We start from the raw sequence: 23038 nt of genomic DNA, 5'->3' as shown, positions 1-23038 counted from the left end.
GCCCCCGGGTCTCCATCGCTCCCTTGCTGGTCGTGGCGAAGAAGCCTCGGGGCTGCAGGGCCGGGGTCAGGTCGGCGGTCACTAGACGGGCTTGGGTGGGCGGCGGGTTCAGCTTCAGGTCCACAGACCCAAGGGGATGAAGCGCGCCCCCGCGGCAGCGCCCTCCCGGCCGGGGCCGCGCCCCGGAAAAGCGGGGTTTCCGCTGGCTCAGCTGCCGCCGCCAACGCCAAAAGGGCCGCGGGGTAGGGGAGAGGGGTCGGCTGGCTGCCGCCGGGCCGCGAATTCAAAAAGACGTGCCGTTTGTGGGCCCCAGCCTCCCGCCCTCCTCCAGAGGAGCGAGGGGCGCGCGCTCCTGGGCCCGCCGGGGGCGCGGGCGCGAGCGCGGCCCCGCCCCTCGGCGCTGGGTGGGGCCGGCGCGGGCCAGGGCTCCCCGCCCCCCGCCCCGGACACGCCCACCCAGTGTCTCGGCGGCGCGAGCCGCAACAGGCAGCGGCGGGCGAGCGCGAGGACCGCGCGCCGCGAGGCCCCGCGCGTGCGTGCAGCCTCTCGCTCGCGCGCTCGGGCGGGCCGAGCAGACGAGTCGAGCCCCCGCCGCCGCCGCCGCCGCCGCCGCGGGAGAAGCCTGGGCGTCCGCTCGGCGTCACCTCGATCCCCGTAACCCCCGCGCCTCCCCACCTCCGGCCGGGCCATGGCGGAACGCGGAGGGGCGGGCGGTGGTCCCGGAGGCGCCGGGGGCGGCAGCGGCCAGCGGGGCTCTGGGGTCGCCCAGTCCCCGCCGCAGCAGCCGCCGCAGCAGCAGCCAGCGCCGCAGCAGCCGACGCCCCCCAAGCTGGCCCAGGCCACCTCGTCGTCCTCGTCCACCTCGGCAGCGGCCGCCTCCTCCTCGTCCTCGTCCACCTCCACCTCCATGGCCGTCGCGGTGGCCTCGGGCTCCGCGCCCGCCGGCGGCCCGGGGCCAGGCCGCACCCCCGCCCCCGTGCAGATGAACCTGTACGCCACCTGGGAGGTGGACCGGAGCTCGTCCAGCTGCGTGCCCAGGTGAGCAGCGGGCGGGGTGGGGGGACCCGGCCCTCGGGGGCCGCCCAGCAGAGTCTGTGACAGGCCCCCCCGCCTTCTCATTCCTCCCCGTCCCATCGCCCAAGGGGACGCCCCGACCCTAGATTCCCCAGGCTGCTTGGCTGTCGGGCCTGGCTGCTGCCCAGCCTCTGGGGACGCCTCCTGCGGGGACCCCGCCCTCTGCTGGCATCCCCACCTTCTGTCTGGGGCCGGGACCACCCTCTTCCCTTCCCTGAGCCGGGCCTTGTGGACTCTCAGCTCTGGGCCTTCTCTCGTTGATCTGACCGAACCCGGCCTTCCTGACAGTCAGTTTCCCGGCGTTAAGTCACAGACTCTTCCCAGCCTCGCCAGCGCCCGTGGGTTGTACATATGTTACACAGATGTGGTACAGATCTCTAGATATTATTATTTCCCAACATACTCAGCATGTGCCAAACTCGGTTGTCACCCTCTGCCAGGTAAAGCCCATATAGGAACCCTTGGGGCTTCTAATTTGTCTTCAACACCCGGGTTTATTTGTACTTCCAATTACACACATTCTGTGCCGGTCTCTATGGTCTTGTAAAACTCTTATTTAGTGTGTCTTCAAGTGTATTTTTCATCCCTTTCTCCCCTCCAGTAACTGGTCACAAATTCTTCTAGCCCTGCAGGGCGACATAAAATTACTGCCTTGTTCCTAAATTCAGTCCATTCCTCTGTCTGTTGGAACCGTCTGGGGGACTTTCCTTCCATTGGTGAAATATGCCCGAGTTTGGGATATTTTCTGTTTCTGTACCGGCAAGGCTGTCTCTCTCCAACTCTTTGGGGACAGTGTGCAGTGTCTTACAGTTTGCCCCTTGGGTAGACACTGTGAAGCTGGTTCCACCGGGAAGCACAGGGAAGTGCCTGGAGGTGGTCTTTCTTGTCACCTCTAAACAGGGTTGGTTCTGTGGTCCTGGGGTCTGGCTGGCTCCATGTAAGGGGGGGGGGTTAGGGAGCATTGTCTGGTTACATCGTCAACTTTTTATCCCCCCCTTTATTTTGAATGGTTTCATGCATGCAAAATTAACATATATCCTAAGGAAGGATATTCACACTTAAAAATTGACAAGAAGTACATCTCTATGCTTGACTCGGCTTGAGAAGGAGCACGACAGTTGTGTTGAAGCCCTTGGGGTGTCTCTTCCCGGCCACACCCCCTTGTCCCCCCCCATAAAGGTAAATATCATTCTGAATTGTGGGTCTGTCATATCCCTGTCTTTTAAAATTAAAAGATCTTTACTATATCTGTGCACCTTTAAACAATATGTTTTAGTTTTGAATGTTTTGGGAAGTTGATAGAAATTCTGGCCTACTGGATGTGTGCTGTGGCCTATTTTAGTGTGTGCGTGTGTTGTTTTTAAGTCAACACGAAGTTCGTGAGAATTGTGTGGTAGCTCGAACTGAAATATCTTCACTCAGGGATGGAACATCATTGTATGGATATATCATAAATCTCCTTTGGATGAACATTTGAGTTGTTTCCTACTTGGGTTTTTTGGCCTTTTTTTTTTTTTTAATGGCCGCACCCACAGCACATGGAGCTTCCCAGGCTAGGGGTTGAATCGGAGCTGTAGCTGCTGGCCTACGCCAGAGCCACAGCAACACAGGATCCAAGCCACGTCTGCGACCTACACCACAGCTCACAGCAATGCCGAATCCCTAACCCACTGAGCGAGGCCAGGGATCGAACCCGAAACCTCATGGATCCTAGTTGGGTTTGTTAACCGCTGAGCCATGAAGGGAACACCCTCGTTTCCTGTCAACACAAACAGTAAAGCTGTAAATATTTTTGTCCAAGACTCCTGGTGCTCCTTGCAAAAGTTTCTTTAGGATGTCTTTATTCATGGGGGTGGAATTACTGTCGGAGGGATACACATCTGGAACTTTTTTAGATAATGCAAGCTTGTTTTCTGTGAGCCCCCCTCTTCTCTCCCTGTCCTCTGTGCTTCAGCATTCTCTCCCCTGATTGATACTTTCTTCTTTCCCTGTCCTTTCTTTAGGGTAATCAGGAGATACATTAGGGTGGTCTGGTCTGGCCAGCACCCTAGTACAACACCAGATGCAAGTGAGTTTGGGTGAGGGTCGTCTCTTGGTCCTAAGCAGGCTTCCCTTTCTTTTCCTGCACAGGCCCATCGAGAACTGAAGGATTCTCGTCTCCTCCTTTCAGACATAACAGCCCCAGGTCCCTGGAGTTCCTGCTGTAGTGCAGGGGGTTAAGGATCCAGCAGTGGACGCAGCTGTGGCATAGGTCGCAGCTGTGGCTTGGATTCGATCCCTGGCCCAGGAGCTTCAGTACGTTGTCGGGTGTGGCCAAAAAAGAAGCAAACACAAACGGACAAACCAAAAGACTCCACTGGGGTCCCTTCCTCCACGGTCCAGTGTTGGTAATACATGCTTGCCGGTATCCTTCAACCTGTCACTACGTTTGACTGGTGACATTTGGACAGCTGCCTTTTCTAGCTTGTTAGATTGAGAAGGTGCGAGTCCTGCTGGCAACAGAGGGGGATACAGAAAGTCACTGATTGCCGTTGATTTTCACTTTGCTCCTCTTGGTGACCAAAAGGTCCCCCTAATAAATTAGCAGCCCAAGAAACAGCTGGGCATCCTGATCAGCTCAGTAATTATCACGTTCACTTGGTGTGAGCTCCTTAGGCTGGCTTGTTGTTTTCACCTGCCGGGAGCATGCAGTTAGGTTCTTTCTGTCTGCTAACCAGCCCTTGGGATTGTCAGCTGTTCTGCTCTGACTTTGTTTTTCAGCAGTCACCCTCGTGCCTCCCCGCTCCTTGTGGGACACTTGTGCTTTTGGAGCAGGCTGTTTTATCTGCAGGATGGAAAATAACGCCCTGTGGGGAGAAAATGGCCTGCGATTGGCCCTTCCAATTATTAGAGTCATCCAGTTAATTTGAGGTCTCCGTGGTATGTGTGTTCCTGTTGTTTAGAGTGTGTTGGCAGCGTGCGCTCTGTATATATAGCACTCTGAATATTGTGTGGGCTTAACATTCTCATCTCATGTGACTCAAACGAGACACCAGCGTGTCAGCTATAGGGACCTCAGACCCGTACACGAGATCGTGGGTCCAAGGTTAGCGACATATAAAATGTCATCCTTCATCCAGTGCAGAGGAGAGAGTGGAAAAGCCGAGGGCTTGGAAGGTCATACTCCTTTTCCTGATCCCTGTAGAAACAATTTGCTTTTGGGAAAAAAAGAAGGAAAACCTCTTTTCCTTGATTAGATTTAAATGAAGTCGTGGTGTCTCAGGTATGTACTCTGCTCTTACTTAACAAGCTACTAAATTCTCTCAGAATCTACAGTAATTTGAAAAAAAAAATTCTCTATGGATGGGGAGCATGCCTCCACCGTTGGTTTTATTTATTTTTTATTTTTTATTTTTTGGGTCTTTGTGTCTTTTTAGGATATAGAGGTCTGCAGGCTAGGGGTCTAATCGGAGCTGTAGCCGCCGGCCTACGCCAGAGCCACAGCAACGGGGGATCCGAGCCGCGTCTACGACCTACACCACAGCTCAGGGCAAGGCCGGATCCTTAACCCACTGAGCAAGGCCAGGGATCGAACCCGCACCCTCATGGTTCCCAGTCGGATTCGTTTCTGCTGCGCCACGACGGGAAGTCCCACAGTTGGTTTTAGAATAACTACATTGTTCTGTTCGTTGCCATTTGTACCGCCATTATTTAATGCCTAAAAAGGTGAGCACATGTCCACGATTCGACATTCAAGCAGGTGGCCAGGATGGGAATTGTAAAGGAAAGTCCCCGTCCTGGGTGTTTTCTCACTCCCCCGGGGTAATCACTGTGACGTGCAGTTGGCCTTTGAGATCCTGTTACCAGCAGGTAGGTCTGTTCGGCTTCTTTTATGAAATTCACGGCTCTGGAAGTTGACCCCGTTGTCCGTCCACACCAAGCAGTGTTTCCACGTTTCTGGTCCAGCGTGTGGACGGCGGTGTGGCGCCCGCAGAGGCACAGGCGGCAAGTTGCCTGATGCTCTAGGAAGAGTTTTAGCATCTCCTCGGTCCCTTCTCTTTGGTCTTTGTATGGTGACGCTTCCATGCTGTTCTTGTCTCTCTCTGAGTTACTTAAGTAGGAGAGACAAACATTCAATTTCGTAAGTGTACCAAATTTCCTCAGTGGTGTAAAACCGACTGTTAGGAAACAGAATGTGCTCTGTCTCCTGCATCCCTCACGCTCCGTAGCGCCTGTGTCTTTAGCACAGAGCACATTTGCATGTCCTTATCTCTGTGTGCTTGGGAAGGAGTTCAGTGGTTATCAGTCATATTTCTCCTTTAGCCCACCACGGGGGGGAAAGAAATAAGGTCACTCTTGCCGCATCGGCGTGACTGGCCTGCAGTAGACGTGTTAATTTCTCGAAGCTACTCTGGGCCGGCTGCCCCCCGCCCCAAGCCCTGAAAGCCCTGGGCAAGCCAGGATGTGGTGCCCTGTCCTTCCTGGGTGCCGGGCACACTCTCCCACACCTTAGTGCTTTTCAGCCTTTGATTGGGAATCCTTTTTACTTACTATCCAGGCTAAGATACGGGGGGGATAAATATAAAATTGGACCTGCCGATCCGTAGGAGAAAGTACTTCTTAAATGGTGAATGTAATTGATCTCGAATAAGAGCGCCCTGGCGAAGTTTCTATTTATTTCCCTAGCATTAAAAGTCTTAGAAGCCTATTTTACCTTAGACGATTTGAATTTCACATTGTGAGTGTGGTAATAGAATAGCCTCTCTCTCAGGGTAATATTATCCATCGTCCCTGCGGGAGCTCAGATTCCTTAAGTCAGAAGGAGAATGACTTTCACAGGGTCCGCTTTACAGGTATTGATTTACAGATCTCTTGGACACATTAGTGGTTATGTGATTTCCTTTTAAACTGGATTTCCAGTTCCTTAGCGGAGCCACTCGGCTGCTGCCGTCATTGCCCAAGTCAGGAGATGTTTGGGCTGTGTCTTTTTGCTGCTGCAGCCCAGGAGGCTGGCCCTGTTTTGGCCCGGACTTGAAGGCTCCGTGGGGCCTCTGAAATTTGGAGCTGGCTTGGCTTGGATCTGTGGCGTCCCATTCTGGGAGTGTTTTGGGAATCCAGGGAAGCTGTGGGAAAGCTCGCAAGCGCTGGTCCTTTTCCCGTGTGTGTTCGGGATCTCGTATTAAGGGCTTCGGAGAAAGGACACAGTTTGCAGCTGGCCTTAAAACATCTTTCAGAGCCCACTGGGCTGGCACAGAGCGAGGCGGTTTGGTGCCAGGCTGGCAAGCCCTTGTCTAGGCCCAGTTAGAGGAATAACCGGCATAGCTTCCGAGGGTTTTAGAGAACCAGGCCTTGGCACCGACTCCTGAGCGTTTCCCTCGCGCATCCATTCAGTTGTCTGGTCAGAAACCCTGCTGCGCCTGCGGTCCTTTTTCTGTTCGAACAGACCAGAGGGCAGTCACAGCTCAGGGAGCCACTTAGGCAGACCCCCTCCAGCCCCTGCCTTGGGGGATGTGGTAAATGTTGATGTCTTATTACTCAGCTTACGTATCTTCTAGAAAACAGTTACTTAAAATGTTCCGTTTGACATTCAGTTATGTCCCCCGATCAGAAGCTTTAAAGCTGTGCTGTCCAGTACAGTAGCCATGAGCCGCATGTGGCTACTAAAATTAATTAAAATTGAGTAAAATTGAAAATTCTCATCGCCCAGTCCCATGTGGCTGGTGGCTTCCATATTGGACAGGGCAGACCTCGAGCGCGTCCAGGACCACAGAAAGTCCTATTAGAATAACACAGTTAAAAAAAAAAAAAAAAAAAAAAAAAGGAGTTCCCGTCGTGGCGCAGTGGTTAACGAACCCGACTAGGAACCATGAGGTTGCGGGTTCGGTCCCTGCCCTTGCTCAGTGGGTTAACGATCCGGCGTTGCCGTGAGCTGTGGTGTAGGTTGCAGACGCGGCTCGGATCCCGCGTTGCTGTGGCTCTGGCGTAGGCCGGTGGCTACAGCTCCGATTCGACCCCTAGCCTGGGAACCTCCATATGCCGCGGGAGTGGCCCAAGAAAATGGCAAAAAAGACAAAAAAAAAAAAAAAAAAAAAAGAATAACACAGTTTTTAGGGAGCAAATGATGGCATTTCTGGTATTAATATTTATGGTTTCTCCTTATTTGTGTAATTAGATTGTCTTATCTCTCTTCCAAACTATTATTTTAAAAAATTTTTAACTTAAGTATAGTTGATAAATTGTTTTATTTTATTTATTTATGCTGCAATGTGCCGTGGCTTAATGTGGGATCTCAGTTCCCAGACCAGGGATTGAACCCCAGGCTGTATCGGTGAGAACCCTGAATCCTAACCACTAGACCACTGGGGAACTCCCAATAAATTATTATTAGTAGTATCCATTAATTTTTCTTTTTTTTTTTTTTTGGTCTTTTTGCCATTTCTAAGGCCACCTCCGAGGCATATGGAGGTTCCCAGGCTAGGGGTCTAATTGGAGCTGCAGCCACCAGCCTACACCACAGCCACAGCAATGCGGGATCCGAGTCGTGTCTGCGACCTACACCACAGCTCAGGGCAAGGCCGATCCTTAACCCACTGAGCAAGGCCAGGGATCGAACCCGCAACTTCATGGTTCCCAGTCGGATTTGTTAACTACTGCGCCACGCTGGGAACTCCCAATAAATTATTGTAAAATGTCCCTTTTCTTTGTTTTTCCAAGGGCCCATTAGTTTTCTCCTTTTAGTTTTTCCCCTTTAAACATTGTTTACCTTCTGGTCTGCTTGCTCCTGGAGGGTATTTGCTTCCGGGCACTTCCCTGCCATTTGTTTCTCATAATTTTAGGTCTTAGTCAATGTCTCCTGAGAAAATTGTGTGGAGGTGTTAACTCCAAAATGGTTTTTAGATGGTGGGGTTGTGTGTGATATTAATTTTTGTCCTTGTATGTTTTTTGGTAATTTCCAAACTTTCAATAAAAAACATATATTACAGAAAAGACCAATAAATGTTGTTTTAAAAAAATATATTTAAGGATACGTATCGACTCTACTGGATCCTATGTGTACCTCAAAGGAGTGAACATCAGAGTTCCCATCGTGGCTCAGCGGAAATGAATCCAACTAGTATCCATGAGGACGCAGGTTCGATCCCTGGCCTCACTCAGTGGGTTAAGGATCCGGCGTTGCCATGAGCTGTGGTGTAGGATGCAGACGCGGCTCGGATTCTGTGGTTGCAGTGGCTGTGGTATAGGGAGGCAGCTGTAGCTCCAATTCAGTTCCTAGCCTGAGAACCTCCATATGCTGCGGGTGTGGCCATTTAAAAAAAAAAAAAAAAGGAGTGAACCTTACAAATTTCATATCATGATAAAGCTGTACAAAAAAGTACATCCTGGTCAGATGAAGACATGGAGGACTGAATGAAGCCTCACTCCACTCCTTCCTCCCCATCGTGGTTCTGGAGTGGCTCATGCAGCCTTACTGGTGGGGGAGGGTGACTGGACAGTCTCTGGACTGCTGCCCTCCGCAGGGGGCAGGGGTGGATGGTGAGGCACAGGTGAGAAGGTGGCATTGATAACTGTGCCTTGTGTACTGGATACTTGTGTAGATTCTTTCTTTCTTTCTTTCTTTTTTAAATGGAGGGTATTTTTATTTTATTTTATTTTCAGAAAAACTGTTTCATTATTACATTCTATTTAACATTTTTGTTTCCCTTTTTCTTTTCTTTTTTAAATGACTCAATGAATTTATTGCATTTGTAGTTGTACAATGATCACCACGACCCAGTTTTATAGGATTTCCATCCCACAACCCCAGCGCATCCCCCCACCCCCCAAACTGTCTCCTTTGGAGACCGTAAGTTTTTCAAAGTCTGTGAGTCAGTATCTGTTCTGCAAAGAAGTTCATTCTGTCCTTTTTTCAGATTCCACATGTCAGTGAAAGCATTTGATGTTGGTGTCTCATTGTCTGGCTGACTTCACTTAGCATGATAATTTCCAGGTCCATCCATGTTGCTAAAAATGCCGGTATTTCATTCTTTTTAATGGCTGAGTAATATTCCATTGTGTATATGTTGTGTAGATTCTTTTGGATTGTAAAGTTTTGAAGATACATTGAAAGCGTATCTGAGTTTAGTTCTAGCGCCACCATTGTTTGCACCCTAAATACTGTTCTTCCTCTTTTCTTTTTGGACGTAATGACCTCCACGACTCCTAGGTGAACCCCTGTTTCTTCATCCTTTCAGCACTTACAGTTCTGTAAACAGAGACCCTAGATGATGTCCAGAGATCATTTTGGCAAAAAAAGTCTCTTGAGAACTGTGATGTATGTCTTAGCAACTCCGCTGTGCGCGGCTTCCCTGTGTGTCTGTTTAGTGACCGGTGCGGAGGTGGGAAGACATGAAAGCAGTGAGGTTTTAGAACCTGGTTCCTGTTGCAGTACCTGCTCCTCTCTCTCAAGTCCACGCAACTCCTCCCCCTGGCAGCCGGCCTCTCAGAACCCGATGCTGAGCTAGACTCCCCCCAGGTAACGTTTTGGATGTGCTAAGAGAGAGGAATTAGTAATTGTCCCTGTGCCTAGATATAGGAGGGTGTTTTTTCTTGACAGTTTTCCTCCAAAACTCTGTGTGTGGGGGGCGGGGGGGCTGACTTTGAGCTCCCTTCTGTTCCTCTTTTTATAGGCGAGACAGAGATTCTTTGTAGTGTTTTTTCTTTTCTTCTTCTTTTTTAATAGTTTAGAAAAACACAAAAGGCTTAGGACATCAGTTGTCATTTATTTGATCCCTTTTCACGGACCTTTTTCTGTCTTTTGTTTAAAAACACCAAATGGCTTCAAGGGTTAGAGAGCAGCTTCGACCTCCCATGTCTCTGTGTTACGGTGCCTCGAAAATACGTGTATTCTACTCATCCTCTGCGACCCCGGTCTCCTCCCAGAAGGTCAACGCTGGTAGCAGTTCAGAGTGATATTTTAAATGAAAATCAGATCATGCGACTTCTTTCATTTAGCAAATGCTTCCAGACTGGCTGGTATGTGCCACAGGCAAAATGCACGGTGTCCATTCTGTTGGGTGAAGAGAAGAGACGCCATCAGATTGCTTTCCACACCCTTCGAGTCAAACCCTTCTTATGCCTGAGGAGAGACTTCATGGCGTGGCCTTTCTTATGGCTTCTGCCTCATCTCTGCCAGCCTCCCGGTGCCCCCCTGGCGCTGGGCAAGCCGGGCCTGGCTGGTCCTGCCTTTGGACTTTGGCACGTGCCGTTCCCTCTACCCGGGATGCTCTATCCCCAGATCGCCTTGTGGCTGCTGGGTGTCGTCCAGTCTCAGCCGACCTGCTACCTTGGAAAGCAGCCCTCACCTGTCTGGTCCATTTGGGGAGTTCATAAATCGCCTTCACCCCAGTCATCAGCATCTGAAACAGCCCTGCTCATCTAGGTAGTGATTTCATAGGTGCTCAGTAAGCACAGTTGTCAGATGAACAGGGCCTGCTTACTTGCAGTGTTTATTGAGTAAAAATCTACTGTGCACAATTCTTTCATTCAACAAATATTTACTGAGTGTTTCTAGGCCAAGTCCTGCTCCAGGTGCCGGGGAACCAGCAGCGAACAGGTCGACAAAGTCCGTTCTCTTCGGAAGTGAACGTTCTGGTGGAGGGAGACAGATAAGCAGACCTGCAGGGAACTAGATCTCCGGGCGAGCAGCGCCAGGGCGACAAGTCAGGCAGAGAGGAGCGTTGAGCGGGCTGGAGCCAGTGGCGGGAGAAGGCCTCTGGTGAGTTGCTCTTTGGGCCGACGCTTGGGCGAGGTGAACTTGACCGAGAGTTTGCTGTGGACACAGCAACCACCCACTTCCCAGGAAGGGAGTTGGAGGCCCAGGGGAGTGAAGGCCTCTTGCAGGGCTCCCCTGTTTAGAGGTAGGTGGAGCCGGGATTTGTCTCGTGACTCATGAGCTACTCCTCTGTCTAAACTTGGTGTCCCCCGAGTTCTGCCTGGTTCTCATGGTTGACAGGTAACTCTTAGGCTTTATACTCGGTAATGCTGGGATTACAGCGTGCTGCTCCTTTACCAGGCAGTGGGCCTCGAGAGGTGTCAGAGCGCGGTGGCTTTAGGTGTCAGTTCTGGAGCTGGTTCGCCAGGATTTTATTCCCGACAGCTTGAGTGTCTTGGGCAAATGCTTAACCTCTCTAACGCGTCCCTTTTCTCATCTGTAAAATGGGCATAATGCTTGCACCTACCGTTCGTTTGTTGGGAGGATTAAGCAAGATTACTGCAGATTACGTACGCGCTCATGTGGCATGTGGAAAACAGTTAGAAATATTAGCTGTCCCCATCTCTCTGGCTGTCCTGATTGCCAGCCCCACGTCTCTGCCTGTCCCTCACACCCCTCCAGACACTGCTTTCTTTCCAGACTCAGGGCAGCTTTGTTTGTGTTCTCATTTCCTCAAGAGGACCATTACAATGTCTTGCGTTCACTGTGGACACAGATCCTGCCAAACCCCAAGCTTAATAGGCTAGAAAGTCAAAGCAAAATATTTTGGTTCTCTGAAGCGGTGGCTAGGTCGGGATCCTGTTTCTACATCCTGCCAGCTTATATGAACGGAAGAGATGGTTCAGGCCCCGCCTGCAAACCACAACTTTGTTTTGAGCCAGCTTGACTTGACAGCTTCCCTGTTGTACCTGCTGGCTTCTTAGCTGTGCTTTGGCAGCCAGGAGAGCAACTAAACCGGTTTACAGCGAGCCATTCATCACCCGTAAGGCTGAACGACTCCCAGGAAAATGAGGAATTAAGTGGAGTTGATCTTTCTCTCTCTCTTCCTTAAGTTTTCCATTGTACGTCTCGGACTGTAGAAAACCCACGTTCTGCTTTGGCAGGAGAAACCTGATGATACATTTAAGGCTTGTTGTGAAACACTTGGGTCTTTGTACACATGTTCATTTTCTCCCTTAATGAGCACCAAGGCTTTGCTTCCCCATTTTGGGTGGAAATCCACAAAGGCATGTACCTGTTTCTGGTTCTTCCTTGAGAACACGTGAAACGCGAACCGAGTCGGGCTGGATCCTCAGGGCGAACGCCGGGCTTGGCGTGAAGCGTGTCCGCTGGGACGTGTGCGGCACCAGTACACGGGCCACGTTTAGCTCTTTCCCAACCCCCGTGTTTGCTCTTCTGGTTTTGTTTTTGCTTCTCTTTCTCCCTATCGCTACCGACGTGCTTTCTTTGTGCTTCGTTGCTTCTCATACACCATGAGCGGCAGAACCGGATCGTCAAGCGTGTTAAGAAGGAGCGGGCTCTGCACGTGAGGCTAAGAGTAACGGGCCGTTCATCTGAGAGCCTGAGCTTCGTGGCTGGGGTGTCCCAGGGGCGAGAAAGAAACATGTTGCTCGCTTCTCGGTCCAGGTTGTAATCCGGAGAGAGGCAGGATTCCTGGTGAGTTTTGGGTAGGGGTTTAATCTTCTCAAGTCTTAGGGAGTCAAAAACCCTATCAAAGATGCAGTTAGAGATACAAGGCGCATTTGGCGTTTGGGTTGGACTGTTATGGATTAATAAGTAAGTAACGCCCTATATCTGGCTCTTAGTTAAATTTGATCATCTCTGGGCATGTCACTTTTTCCACTGATTTTTTTTTTTTTTTTTGTAGTGGGGATACCTTTTTTTGCCTTGTTGATTTGTTATGAAGAGAGACAAAACACTTGTAAGATGTTTGAGCATCTGTATTCATAGAAATCATTACCTTAACGTCTTTGGGTCGTGCCAGTGAGACTGAGTGTGACGGGATAACCTGTAGACCCGATTCGCAGGAGTCGTCACTCACATTGTCTCCGCAAGTAGGTTTGTGTTTGGCACTTGGAGCTCACATCCAATAGAAGGTGGCAGGGCAGACTCCCCTAAGTCTGTTGTCTCCTCACCATTGAAATATGTGGGCGTTCCCGCTGTGGCGTCATGGGTTAATGTTCCAGCTTGTCTCTGGAGGTGCCGGTTCGATCCCTGGCCTGGCTCAGTGGGGTAAGGATCCGGCATTGCCGCAGCTGTGGCTCAGGTTCAATCCCTGGCCAGGGAACATCCATATGCCGTGGGTACAGCCAAAAAAAAGAAAAAAGAAATTAAAATATGTAGAAAGTAGCCTACAGCATTCTGTTGTCCCTGCCATGCACCATTTTTGCTGTGGATGAAAATGAATAAGCAACTCTGGGAACCAGGGTCCTGTGGGAACATAAAAACTCTTGTGGCTATTAATGGATTTAATTGTATTTCCTCTCTGCCACCAAGATGTGCAATAAATTGTTTATGCCCTTATCTTTAATGGGGAGAATTATTCATTAACTGTATATAATATCATTATCGATTTGTTTTTATTACTTGTAGCTAATCTCTTCTATCTTTCCCTTTTTAAAAAAAATTATAAAAAGGAAGAGTTATAACATTATTAAACATGGCCCATTATTAATCCTCCTGGGTGACTTTTCTCTCCAAGGAGAGAAAGGAAAGTATCATCTCTTTGGGGCAACAAAAGCTCGGGCTGAAAATGGGACGTGATCGAGACCGAGATTTGGCCTGGGATTGGTTCCGTGTGCTCTGGTCTGGGCCGGGGCTGTGTGTACTTACGTCCCCGCGAGAGACTGGTTCTCAGGCAGCTTCGAGGATGAGTGAGTACCGCGTCTCTGTGTGGCGAGGATTCGAGTCCACTTAAGAGATCGTTTTCTAGAAAAAATACTGTGTGGGGAGCATGGCTCTATTGGCGTTTTGTTTTGCTTTGCTTTGTTTTGTTTGATGCTCACTCGGGTATTTCCTCCTATTCTTACCATGTATCTGGAGGGAAAAAAAATATCAGCAAGTTGCCATAATCTCTTCAAAACCATGTGCCAGCAGTGCTTTGGCTCTAGAGTCTGGTTCCTCATCTGGTGTTTCCTCACCGTGTGGGTTCGGATCCGTCTCTGACTCTTTGCCTAATAGCAACTGCCTGTAGGTGCCTCATGCGCCTCGTCACCGTTCGAGTCGCCAAGGAGAGAGCGCTTAACGGCACTGCCCGAACCCAGCTCTCCCGAAGGTTATCTTCAGGGGCAGGGCGGGGGCCAAGGAAGGAGCAGGTGTTAGGCTGTGTGGACGGGCAATGAAAGCGGGAAGGTGGGGTGAGCGAGGCAGAGGGTCAGAGTTTTCACAACGGTGCTTTGGAAGCCCCCTGAGAGGTGAGCCAAGGTGCGCGGCTCGCTCTTAGGCCACCTGCAGAGGGCACGGTAAGTACCGTTAAGGGCGGGGGGCCGCCACGAGGCCGGTGGGCTGGAGCCGAGCAAACGAGGTGGCGGGTCTTGGGGGCGAAAATCAGAGAAGCGAAGGGACCCGGCTCTCGTGGGACTGGCTGTGATCTTGAGTGAGACGGGAAGCTCTTGGGGATTTTGAGCCAGAGGAGAGGCGTGATTACGACTTACACAGCGACATAACCACCTGCCCCTGCGTGTCGAGTAGCCCACGCAGACGGGCAGTAGCCCATAAAGCAGGACGCCAGTCAGGAGTATGAAGGTGACCTACTGGGAGCTGATGGTGGCTGCGGCCAGGGTGGTAGGGGTGGGGAAGAGAAGTCATCAGCTTCTGGGTATGGTATTTTCAGACCTAAAGGATTTGCTTATTAGGAGTTCCCTGGTGGCTCAGCCAGTTAAGGATCAGGCATTGTCATCATTAGTATCATCTCTTTATCTTAAGTGACATTACCTGGGAGAGAGGAAACGGAATTCTTCAAAGCTCTTGAGGAAGTTTGTTTCTCCTTTTGCCATTTGTAATTAATCGGGAATAAATTTCCTTGGGAATTTACTTCCTACGGGATGGAGTAACCCACAGGTTGGTAACTGCTTGTGTTAAAAGTCTAGATAAATTCTTTTTGTTGATGTAGGCCGTGGTGAAGCCATTGGAGCCGTGGGGTCTCAACATCCCTCATTATCCTGCTGTCATATTCGCTTGATCTGGTGTCTCCTCTGTGATCCGTACCCGTTTGATGGTTTTCGATGAGGGAGATGCAGGTGTGGAAGCCATTCGCAGCTACAGCACACGTCCCTTGTCACTAACCCAAGGGAACTGAAAAGTAAAAAAACATGTTTTTTTGTTGTTTTTTTTTTCCTCCCAGTGACTGGTTTGCTACAGCAGACAGCCTGTCTGTGCTTCCTAGGCGCTGCTCTATAAGGAGGAATCCTGCTGCAGAATGATCTAATTTGTGTAATCTTGAAGGTGGAGCTATTTTTGAAAGAGCACAGAAAAATAATGGAACCCTTTGCTTGTGAATGCCAAACTGGATCTTACTTTAAAAGGAGAAGAGCTCAGTTCGATCTCGTAGTTTGAACTCTCATTTTCTTCTTGCTCTGCTTACCATGTCTGGATAAAATTTATAATAGATCTGTTTGGGTAATTGCACTTGAAACTGGTAGCTGGGTTTCTTTTCTTTTTTTCTTTCTTTCTTCTTCTTCTTTTCTCTTTGGCTGCACCCATGGCATGTGGAAGTTCCCAGGCTAGGGGTGGAATCAGCAGCAGCAGATCCGAGTCTCGTTATCTCATAGCAACTCGGGATCCTTAACCTACTGAGCGGGGCCAGGGATTGAACTCTCATCCTCATGGATACTAGTCAGGTTTGTTACCACTGAGCCACCACAGGAGCTTCTTCTTCTTCTTCTTCTTCTTCTTCGTCTTCTTTTTTTTACATTTTTGATAAGTATATTACTTGCAATTTGGATAATGCAAGTAGCTTAAAAGAACAGTTACCAAATTAAAGGATTAGAATTCTCTTTATGGTTATTTGAGAGACCGATGGTTTGTAACTGGTTCTCAAACCTCTCAGATTTTGTGGCCCCTTTTCTATCCTGAAATGAAATTCCCAGATAATAAGATTTACCAGCATGTCTCCAGTGTCAACTGCAGTATAAAGGGAACATGGAAGGAACACTGTTTGTAATACAGCATATATTTCTATACGTGAATTCTCAGAAGACATTGTAAATGTTCGTAGCACGTTAGAAACCGTAGCAGGTGCACATCGCCTTATCTCTGTGAATAGGATGCCCATAAATCGGGACTGATACAGGTGTGTTGCGTGGGTGACTCGTGACACGTGGCGACACCAGCGGTGATACGGTGTCCTGGAATGGTGAACACATCTCCGTCACGTTCTACACAAAATAAAGTCTTTTCTCCACTTTTAGTAATGTTACAGTCCTAAAAAGTTCAGTGGTGGAAAAGTTAGTAAGTTTCTATATAAAATCTATTTAAGTCTAGGCTTAAAAAATTATAAACTGCTTTTGATTATGTTTATATGTATGTGTATGTCTGGCAAGACCAAAAGTAAATTCATTTTGAAGCTAATGAAATGTAAGCTTCAAGGCTCTTTGTGTACAGGCTACATCCATGGCCCTCTTCCTGAATTTGAAAAATGAAAGTTTTTTTTTTGTCTTTTTAGGGCCATACCTGCAGCATATGGAAGTTCCGTAGCCCGGAATCGGAACTGCAGCTGCCGGTCTACACCATAGGTCACGGCGAGGCCAGGGATCAAACGCGTGTCCTCATGGATGCTAGTCGGGTTCATTAACCGCTGAGCCACGATGGGAAGTCCCTGAACACAAATTCTTAATCTTAAATTCGTCCAGTTGATCCATTTTCCCCTTTGTGTCCACGTAAAGAAGTCTTAGTCTGTCCAGGTCATGAAGATGCTCTGTAATGTTTTTCTCTCCAGCTGTGTTGTCTTCCTTTCATGTGTAGCTCTACAGCCCACCTGGAATCGGTGTGTGTGTGTGGAGTGAGGGGTTCATTCCTCCCACGTGGATCTTGGATGAGCCCTGCACCGTTTATTTAAAAGCTTGTCTGGGAGTTCCCGTCGTAGCGCAGTGGTTAACGAATCTGACTAGGAACCATGAGGTTGCGGGTTCGATCCCTGCCCTTGCTCAGTGGGTTAAGGATCTGGCGTTGCCGTGAGCTGTGGTGTAGGTTGCAGACGCGGCTCGGATCCCGCGTTGCTGTGGCTCTGGCGTAGGCTGGTGGCTACAGCTCCGATTAGACCCCTAGCCTGGGAACCTCCACATGCTGCGGGAGCGGCCCAAGAAATAGCAAAAAGACAAAAATAAATAAATAAATAAATAAAAGCTCGTCTGTTTTCCACTGCTCTCCCGTCACCTTGATTATAAGTCACTGGCGTTTACGGGTGGTCTGTGTTTAGATTTGCTGTCTGTGCCGGGAGTCAGTTGTCCAAGCTCGTCCTTCTGTCCCGTCCCTGTTACCGCATCTGTGTCATAGGCCCGTGAGCTGGCGGCTTGAGTCTGCAACGTTGTGCTGCTTCGTGATCACCGTGACTCGTCTTTACTCTTACAATTTCCTTAGCAATTTTAGAATCAGTTTTTCAATTTCCTTGAATTATTTCTTTGAGAATTTTATTAGGATTGCATTGACCCTGTAGATTAATTTGGAGAGAGTTGAAATCCTTAAAGTATGGGGTGTTTCAATCCATGGATGTGACGTGTCCTCCGTTTCTTTAGATCTTCCTTCTTTCATTGATTTTGCACTCTTAGCATGGACGTATTGTATCCTATCTTCCTTTAGATGTATTCTTATATATTTGATATTTAAAATCCTAGATGTAGGAGTTCCCATCGTGGCACAGTGGTTAACAAATCCGACTAGGAACCATGAGGTTGCGAGTTTGATCCCTGGCCTTGCTCGGTGGGTTAAGGATCCGGCGTTGCCATGAGCTGTGGTGTAGGTCCTAGATGCGGCTTGGATCCCGAGTTGCTGTGGCTCTGGCGTAGGCCGGTGGCTACGGCTCCGATTAGACCCCTAGCCTGGGAATCTCCATCTGCCACGGAAGCGGCCCTAGAAAAAGGCAAAAAGACCAAAAAAAAAAAAAAAAAATCCTAGATCTAATGTTGTGACTGTAATTGTGTATGCTTTTCTTACAGAGGGCCCTGCGGCGTGTGTAAGCGCTAGGCCTTGCACGACCTGGGCAGAACGGTTTCACTGACATGATTGTTGGATATCGTGTAGGAAACTAGTCATTTCTCAATTGTGCAGGACTCAAAGGAATCGTGGGTTGTAGAATGTCTGGCATTCTTGTCTTTTCCACCACTAAATGTCAGTGAAGTCCCCAGTCACTGTGACAGTTCAGAATGCTCCCCGAGGCATCACCACCGCCTTATCGTACCGTTCTGATCATCCCTCATCTAAGATGCTTGTTGAATGTCCTTCAGTGTATTTGACTTTTTGTTTGGTTTTAGGACAAGACCTAAAGTAAGCCAGCAATTTCAAATGGTGCCATCCATAATTTAGACTTTATTTATTTTTTACTTTTTTTTTTTTTTGGCTGCCCCGAGGCATATGGAGTTCCTGGGCCAGGGATCAGATCTGAGCCACAGTTGTGACCTAAGCCGAAGCTGCGGCAAGGCCAGATCCTTAACCCACTGTGCCAGGCCGGGGATCGAACCTGTGTCCCAGCGCTCCCAAGACGCTGCCCATCCCCTTGCACCACAGCGGGAACTCCTACAGTTTGGCCTTTAAAAATTAGCAAATGATTTATCTTGACAGACTTCTGTTTGCACAGATACACTGGTGGAGTGGATCGAATACTGCACATGGAGCCAGAAGAGTTACATCCGTCCCTTGACAAAAACTGATTTGAGGTTGGTTTCCTTTTGAGCCCCCATCTCTCACCAGAATGGAGAAATGAACATGACCGTGTAGCTGGCCACCCAGGGCTGTTGGGAAGGGCAGATGAAACAATCTATAGATGCTTGATAAGTCTTCGAGTCCCGCAGAAAAGCCATCGAGTCTGTCTGTGAATGTGCTGTCTCGTTTTTGCTGGGACATAAATAGGCACAATTACCACGATGAAGTCTCCTAAGGCGTATGGATCTGCCCAGTTTGGCGTCTTCCAGCGTAGTCACTCTAGAGATAACTTATTTATGGAAAATGACGTGTGTTTTTTCAAAGCTTGTGTGTTTATGGAAAGGCAGCAAGAGTACTACTCTGCCGGGATTCCTGCGTCTCAATTCTGGTTTTCACAGTGAAAGTAGGCAAACCACTCACTTTCCATTTCCTTCGTCGTCTCACCGCTTATAAAGGCTTTGAGGATTATGGTAACGTCTAAGCAAATTTTACGTTCCTCTTTGAGAGCTTCCATGTGAATATAGGTGATACATTATTATAATTAAATTCTCATTCATGTTAATTTGCTTATGGTTCTAGCCTTCCAGCCAGTGGATTGAGAAATCCCTGGCCTGTTACAGGATGAAAAGGTGATAAGATTTTGGAAAGTAAGTTGAGAGAGAGGAAAGATACTGTCTCTGCAGTTTTAATATGGAATCTATTGGAGTTCCCGTTGTGGTCCAGCGGTAATGATTCTGACTAGTATCCACGAGGATGCGGATTCAAGCCCTGGCCTCGTTCAGTGGGTTAAGGATCCGGCGTTGCTGTGGGGTGTGGTGTAGGTTGCAGATGCAGCTTGGATCTGGTGTTTTTGTGGCTGTGGTGTAGGCCAGCAGCTGTAGCTCCGACTGGCCCCCTAGCCTGGGAACCTCCATATGCCGTGGGTGTGGCCCTAAAAAGCAACAACAGATTTTTATATATATATATATATGGAATAATATATATATGTAACACATATGCATACATGGGATATACTTAATACTCATAAGAAATGGAATTTCTTTTTGTTCCTTTTCTTTTTTTGGCTGTGCCTATAGCATTTGCGAGTTTCCAAGTAAGGGATCTAATTCACACAAAAACAGCGACCTGAGCCGCTATAGTGACAACACTAGACCCTTAACCTGCTGCATCACAAGGGAACCCCCCAGAGACTCTTTTTAACTGAATTTTGGTTTCATTCGAAGTTTCAGCATTTGATTACTTTCCAGCCTGATTTTATCTGTTTTAAAAGTCTACCTCCCCGTAATAGTTTTTCCCCTTATCGTTGTCTTTATTTCTAGTCAAAGACGCACATGTATTCTAGAGAGTCCTTCAGGTGGTTCTAGAAGGCTAATTACAGAAACAAGCTTTGGATATTATCTAGTGGATTCCAAATGTAGAAGATTGTTTGGCTTTTTCACCGTCACCTCATTCTCCCCATGAAATTGGGATTATGGTCATGCGGGACTTTTCTTACTCTGGCCATAGAAAGGCAAGTCACTGTTGAGCAAACTGTGATCTTCCTTTCCTGGCCAACTTGTAGTTTTTCCAAGCATGGGTAATTATTTTTTGGAGTTCCCGCTGTGGCGTGTGGCTTGAGGATCTGGTGTTGCCAAGCCCTGGGCATAGGTTGCAGATGCGGCTCGCATTTGATCGTTGGCCTGGAGACTTCCATGTGCCTCAGGTGTGGCTGAAAAAGGGGGAAAAAAAAAGTTATCTTTTTAGTTTTGTTTCATAATAACTAACATTAATTGAGCATGTCATATGTACTAGGTGCTGCTCTAACTGTTGTCCATGTGTTAATTCCTTTAGTTATCAGTTAGGTGGAGGTGTCCAGCGGGATTAGGTACCTTGCTCAAGAAAGTGGCATTGCCAGAGTTCAGACCCTGGCAGTCTGGCCTCAAGAATCTGCTCTTAACTGCTGTGCTCAACTCTTTTCATTTTCTACTAATATGTACTTAAACTTTTTTTTTAATTGAGGTGGCTTTTTTTTTTTTTTTTTTTTTCTCCCTTTTTAGGGCTGTACCCACAGCATATGGAGGTTCCCAGGCTGGGGGCTGAATTGGAGCTACAGCTGCCGCGGCCTATACCACAGCCACAGCAACACTGGCTCCAAGCTGCGTCTGCCACCTACACCACAGCTCATGGCAATGCCAGGCCCCTGACCCACCGAGCAAGGCCAGGGATCGAACCTATATCCTCATGGGTACTAGTCAGGTTCATTTCCATTGTGCCACAGTGGGAAGTCCAGTTGAGGGTAAATTTGCATGGGGTGACACGCACAGATCTTGGGTTTATAGTCTGATGGGTTTTGACAGACATTCACGTGTACCTTCATATAACAAACCCCTTCATCAAGGACATTTTTATCCCTTCCAGCCATTGCCCACCTCTCACAGGCAATTGCCGTTCTGGTTTATGTCGTTGTAGACTCTGTCTGTTCTTGAACCTCATGTAAGGGAAATCATATAATACATATTTTTTTTTTGACCTTCTTTTGCCCAATTCATCCACGTTGTGCATGTTCGTGACTCCTTCTTTCTTCTTGCCAAGTGGTGTTTCATTGCAACAAATACTCCAATCTGCTTATCCGTCCTCCTGCTGCTGGACATAGGCATTGTTGACAGCTTTTGGCTTTTATGAATAAAGCTGCTATGCATGTTCTTGTACAAGTCTTTTGTGGACTTGCACCTTCGTGTCTCTGGGGATAAATATGCAGGAGGGGAGCGGTGGGACTTAGTGTAGGTTTATGTTTAACCCGGAAGAAACGGCGGCTTCCCAGAAGGGTTTGTGTCGGTTTACCTTCTCACTTACTGTGGCAGATTCTCGGGTTCCCCAGGCCCCCGTCCCCTGGTATTTATGCTTTGGTGTAGTCCCCTCCCTTGGAGTGCGGGAGGGACCTGTGCCTTGCTCCTTCCTGAGGGAAGATGGCCAAGGTACATGAAGGGTTGTGTTCCATTAGATCGCCCTCTGAGGAGACTCCCTCCTTCGCTGGCTTTGGAGAAACAGGCGCCTGAGCTGTGAGCTGCCGGTGGAGAGGGCCATGTGGCAGGGAGCCCCGGGCGGCGTCGAGTCCCTCGCCGGCAGGAAACGGGGCCCTCGGCCTGTCCGTCCGGTAGCCGTGAAGAACTGAGTGTCCAACACGCAGGTGCGCTTGGAAACAGGTCCTGCCCCACTCCAGCCTCACACGGGACCCGGGTGCCAGGCGACCCCTCGATTGGAACCTTGTGGAGGAGCCGGTCCCGCCGGGCCTGGGCTCCCAGCCCCCTGAGACTGAGCCTAATGAGCCTGCGCTGCCGCGAGCTGCTGAGGCTGCTGAGCCGGTGGCGTCATTGTCGCACAGTGGTAGGTAACTCATACCAGCAGCGTGCAAAGGCTCCTGTTGCTCCACGTTTCCACCGGCATTTAATTTTGTCAGTCTTTTTTAATTTTAGCCCGGTTAATGGGTGTGAAACGTTCACTCCTTGTGGTTTTAATTTGCATTTTCCTAATGACTCATGACCTTGAATAGCTGCTGATTGGCCCCTTGGATATCTTCTTTAGGGAAGTATCTGTTCAGGACTTGCCTGTTTCATAAGTTGGTATGTTTGTCTTTTAAGAATGTATTTGTAGCGTTTCTTTTCTCTTTTTTGTCTTTTTAGGACCACACCCATGACATATGGAAGTTCCCAGGCGAGGGGTTGAAAAGGAGCTGCAGCTGCCGGCCTGCTCCACAGCCACAGCAACACCAGATCCGAGCCGAGCCGTGTCTGCCACCAACACCGCAGCTCACGGCAACGCCGGATCCTTAACCCCACGGAGCGAGGCCAGGGATCGAACCCATGTCCTCATGGACATGGGTCGGGTTCGTTACTGCTGAGCCACGTCGGGAACTCCTGGGGCATTTCTTCATATACTGCAGACCAGGTGTCGCTCTGTGTATGTGACTGTGTGTGTGCGGACGTGTGTGTGCACGTGTGTCTGATGGACTCTCTTCCAGTCTGTGCCTGGGAGGACCTCCCACATCCCTCCAACCCCACCCGTTTACCACGTGTATTCTATCGCGTTATCTTTCTCTAAATTCGTTTTTCTGAGCTGTTTGAGACCCAGTTATGTACGTGACTCCCCCCCCGCCAGGTACTCCCCCGAGTGAGGCGCACCCCTGAATAACCACGACACAGGGCATCGGCCTCCATAAACCCCTTTTCTCCAGTCCACACACCCTGTTCACATCTTGCAGCTGCCCAGCCATGTCTCCTTTTTGGTTTTGGTCCAGGATCCCAGCGGGGAGCATGCCTTGGGTTTAGCTGTCGTGTCTTTTCATGTCCTCTGCTCTGGGGTGACCCCTCCTTCCTTTCCTGCCACCCGTGTCCCTGACAGCTG

General features: G+C 49.2%; 1 protein-coding gene across 13 annotated transcripts in view; it reads left to right on the top strand.

Moving 5' to 3' along the window:
* The first annotated feature begins 458 nt into the window (after window positions 1-458).
* PACS1 (phosphofurin acidic cluster sorting protein 1) overlaps window positions 459-23038 on the top strand; it is a 140120-nt gene continuing 117540 nt past the window's right edge. For 2 of the 13 annotated variants that reach the window (XM_085010652.1, XM_085010651.1), the window contains exon 1: window positions 459-1038. In XM_085010652.1, coding sequence (XP_084866778.1) covers window positions 689-1038 — 350 coding nt within the window. In that variant the 5' untranslated portion in view covers window positions 459-688. Of the gene's footprint in view, window positions 1039-3796; window positions 4337-10325; window positions 10808-11654; window positions 12461-21431; window positions 21530-21638; window positions 22022-23038 lie in introns of those variants that run through there. The other 11 variants (XM_085010670.1, XM_085010683.1, XM_085010680.1 and 8 more) reach the window with 11 other exon arrangements.

This window comes from Sus scrofa, chromosome 2 (genome assembly GCF_054392235.1).
Source record: "Sus scrofa isolate SSC_HxYL_T2T_F1_AM1 chromosome 2, Sscrofa_HxYL_maternal_Yorkshire_Landrace_v2.0, whole genome shotgun sequence".
Taxonomy (NCBI): domain Eukaryota; kingdom Metazoa; phylum Chordata; class Mammalia; order Artiodactyla; family Suidae; genus Sus; species Sus scrofa.
The sequence above is the reverse complement of the archived record's forward strand: the minus strand, read 5'-3'. Positions and strand labels throughout refer to the sequence as shown.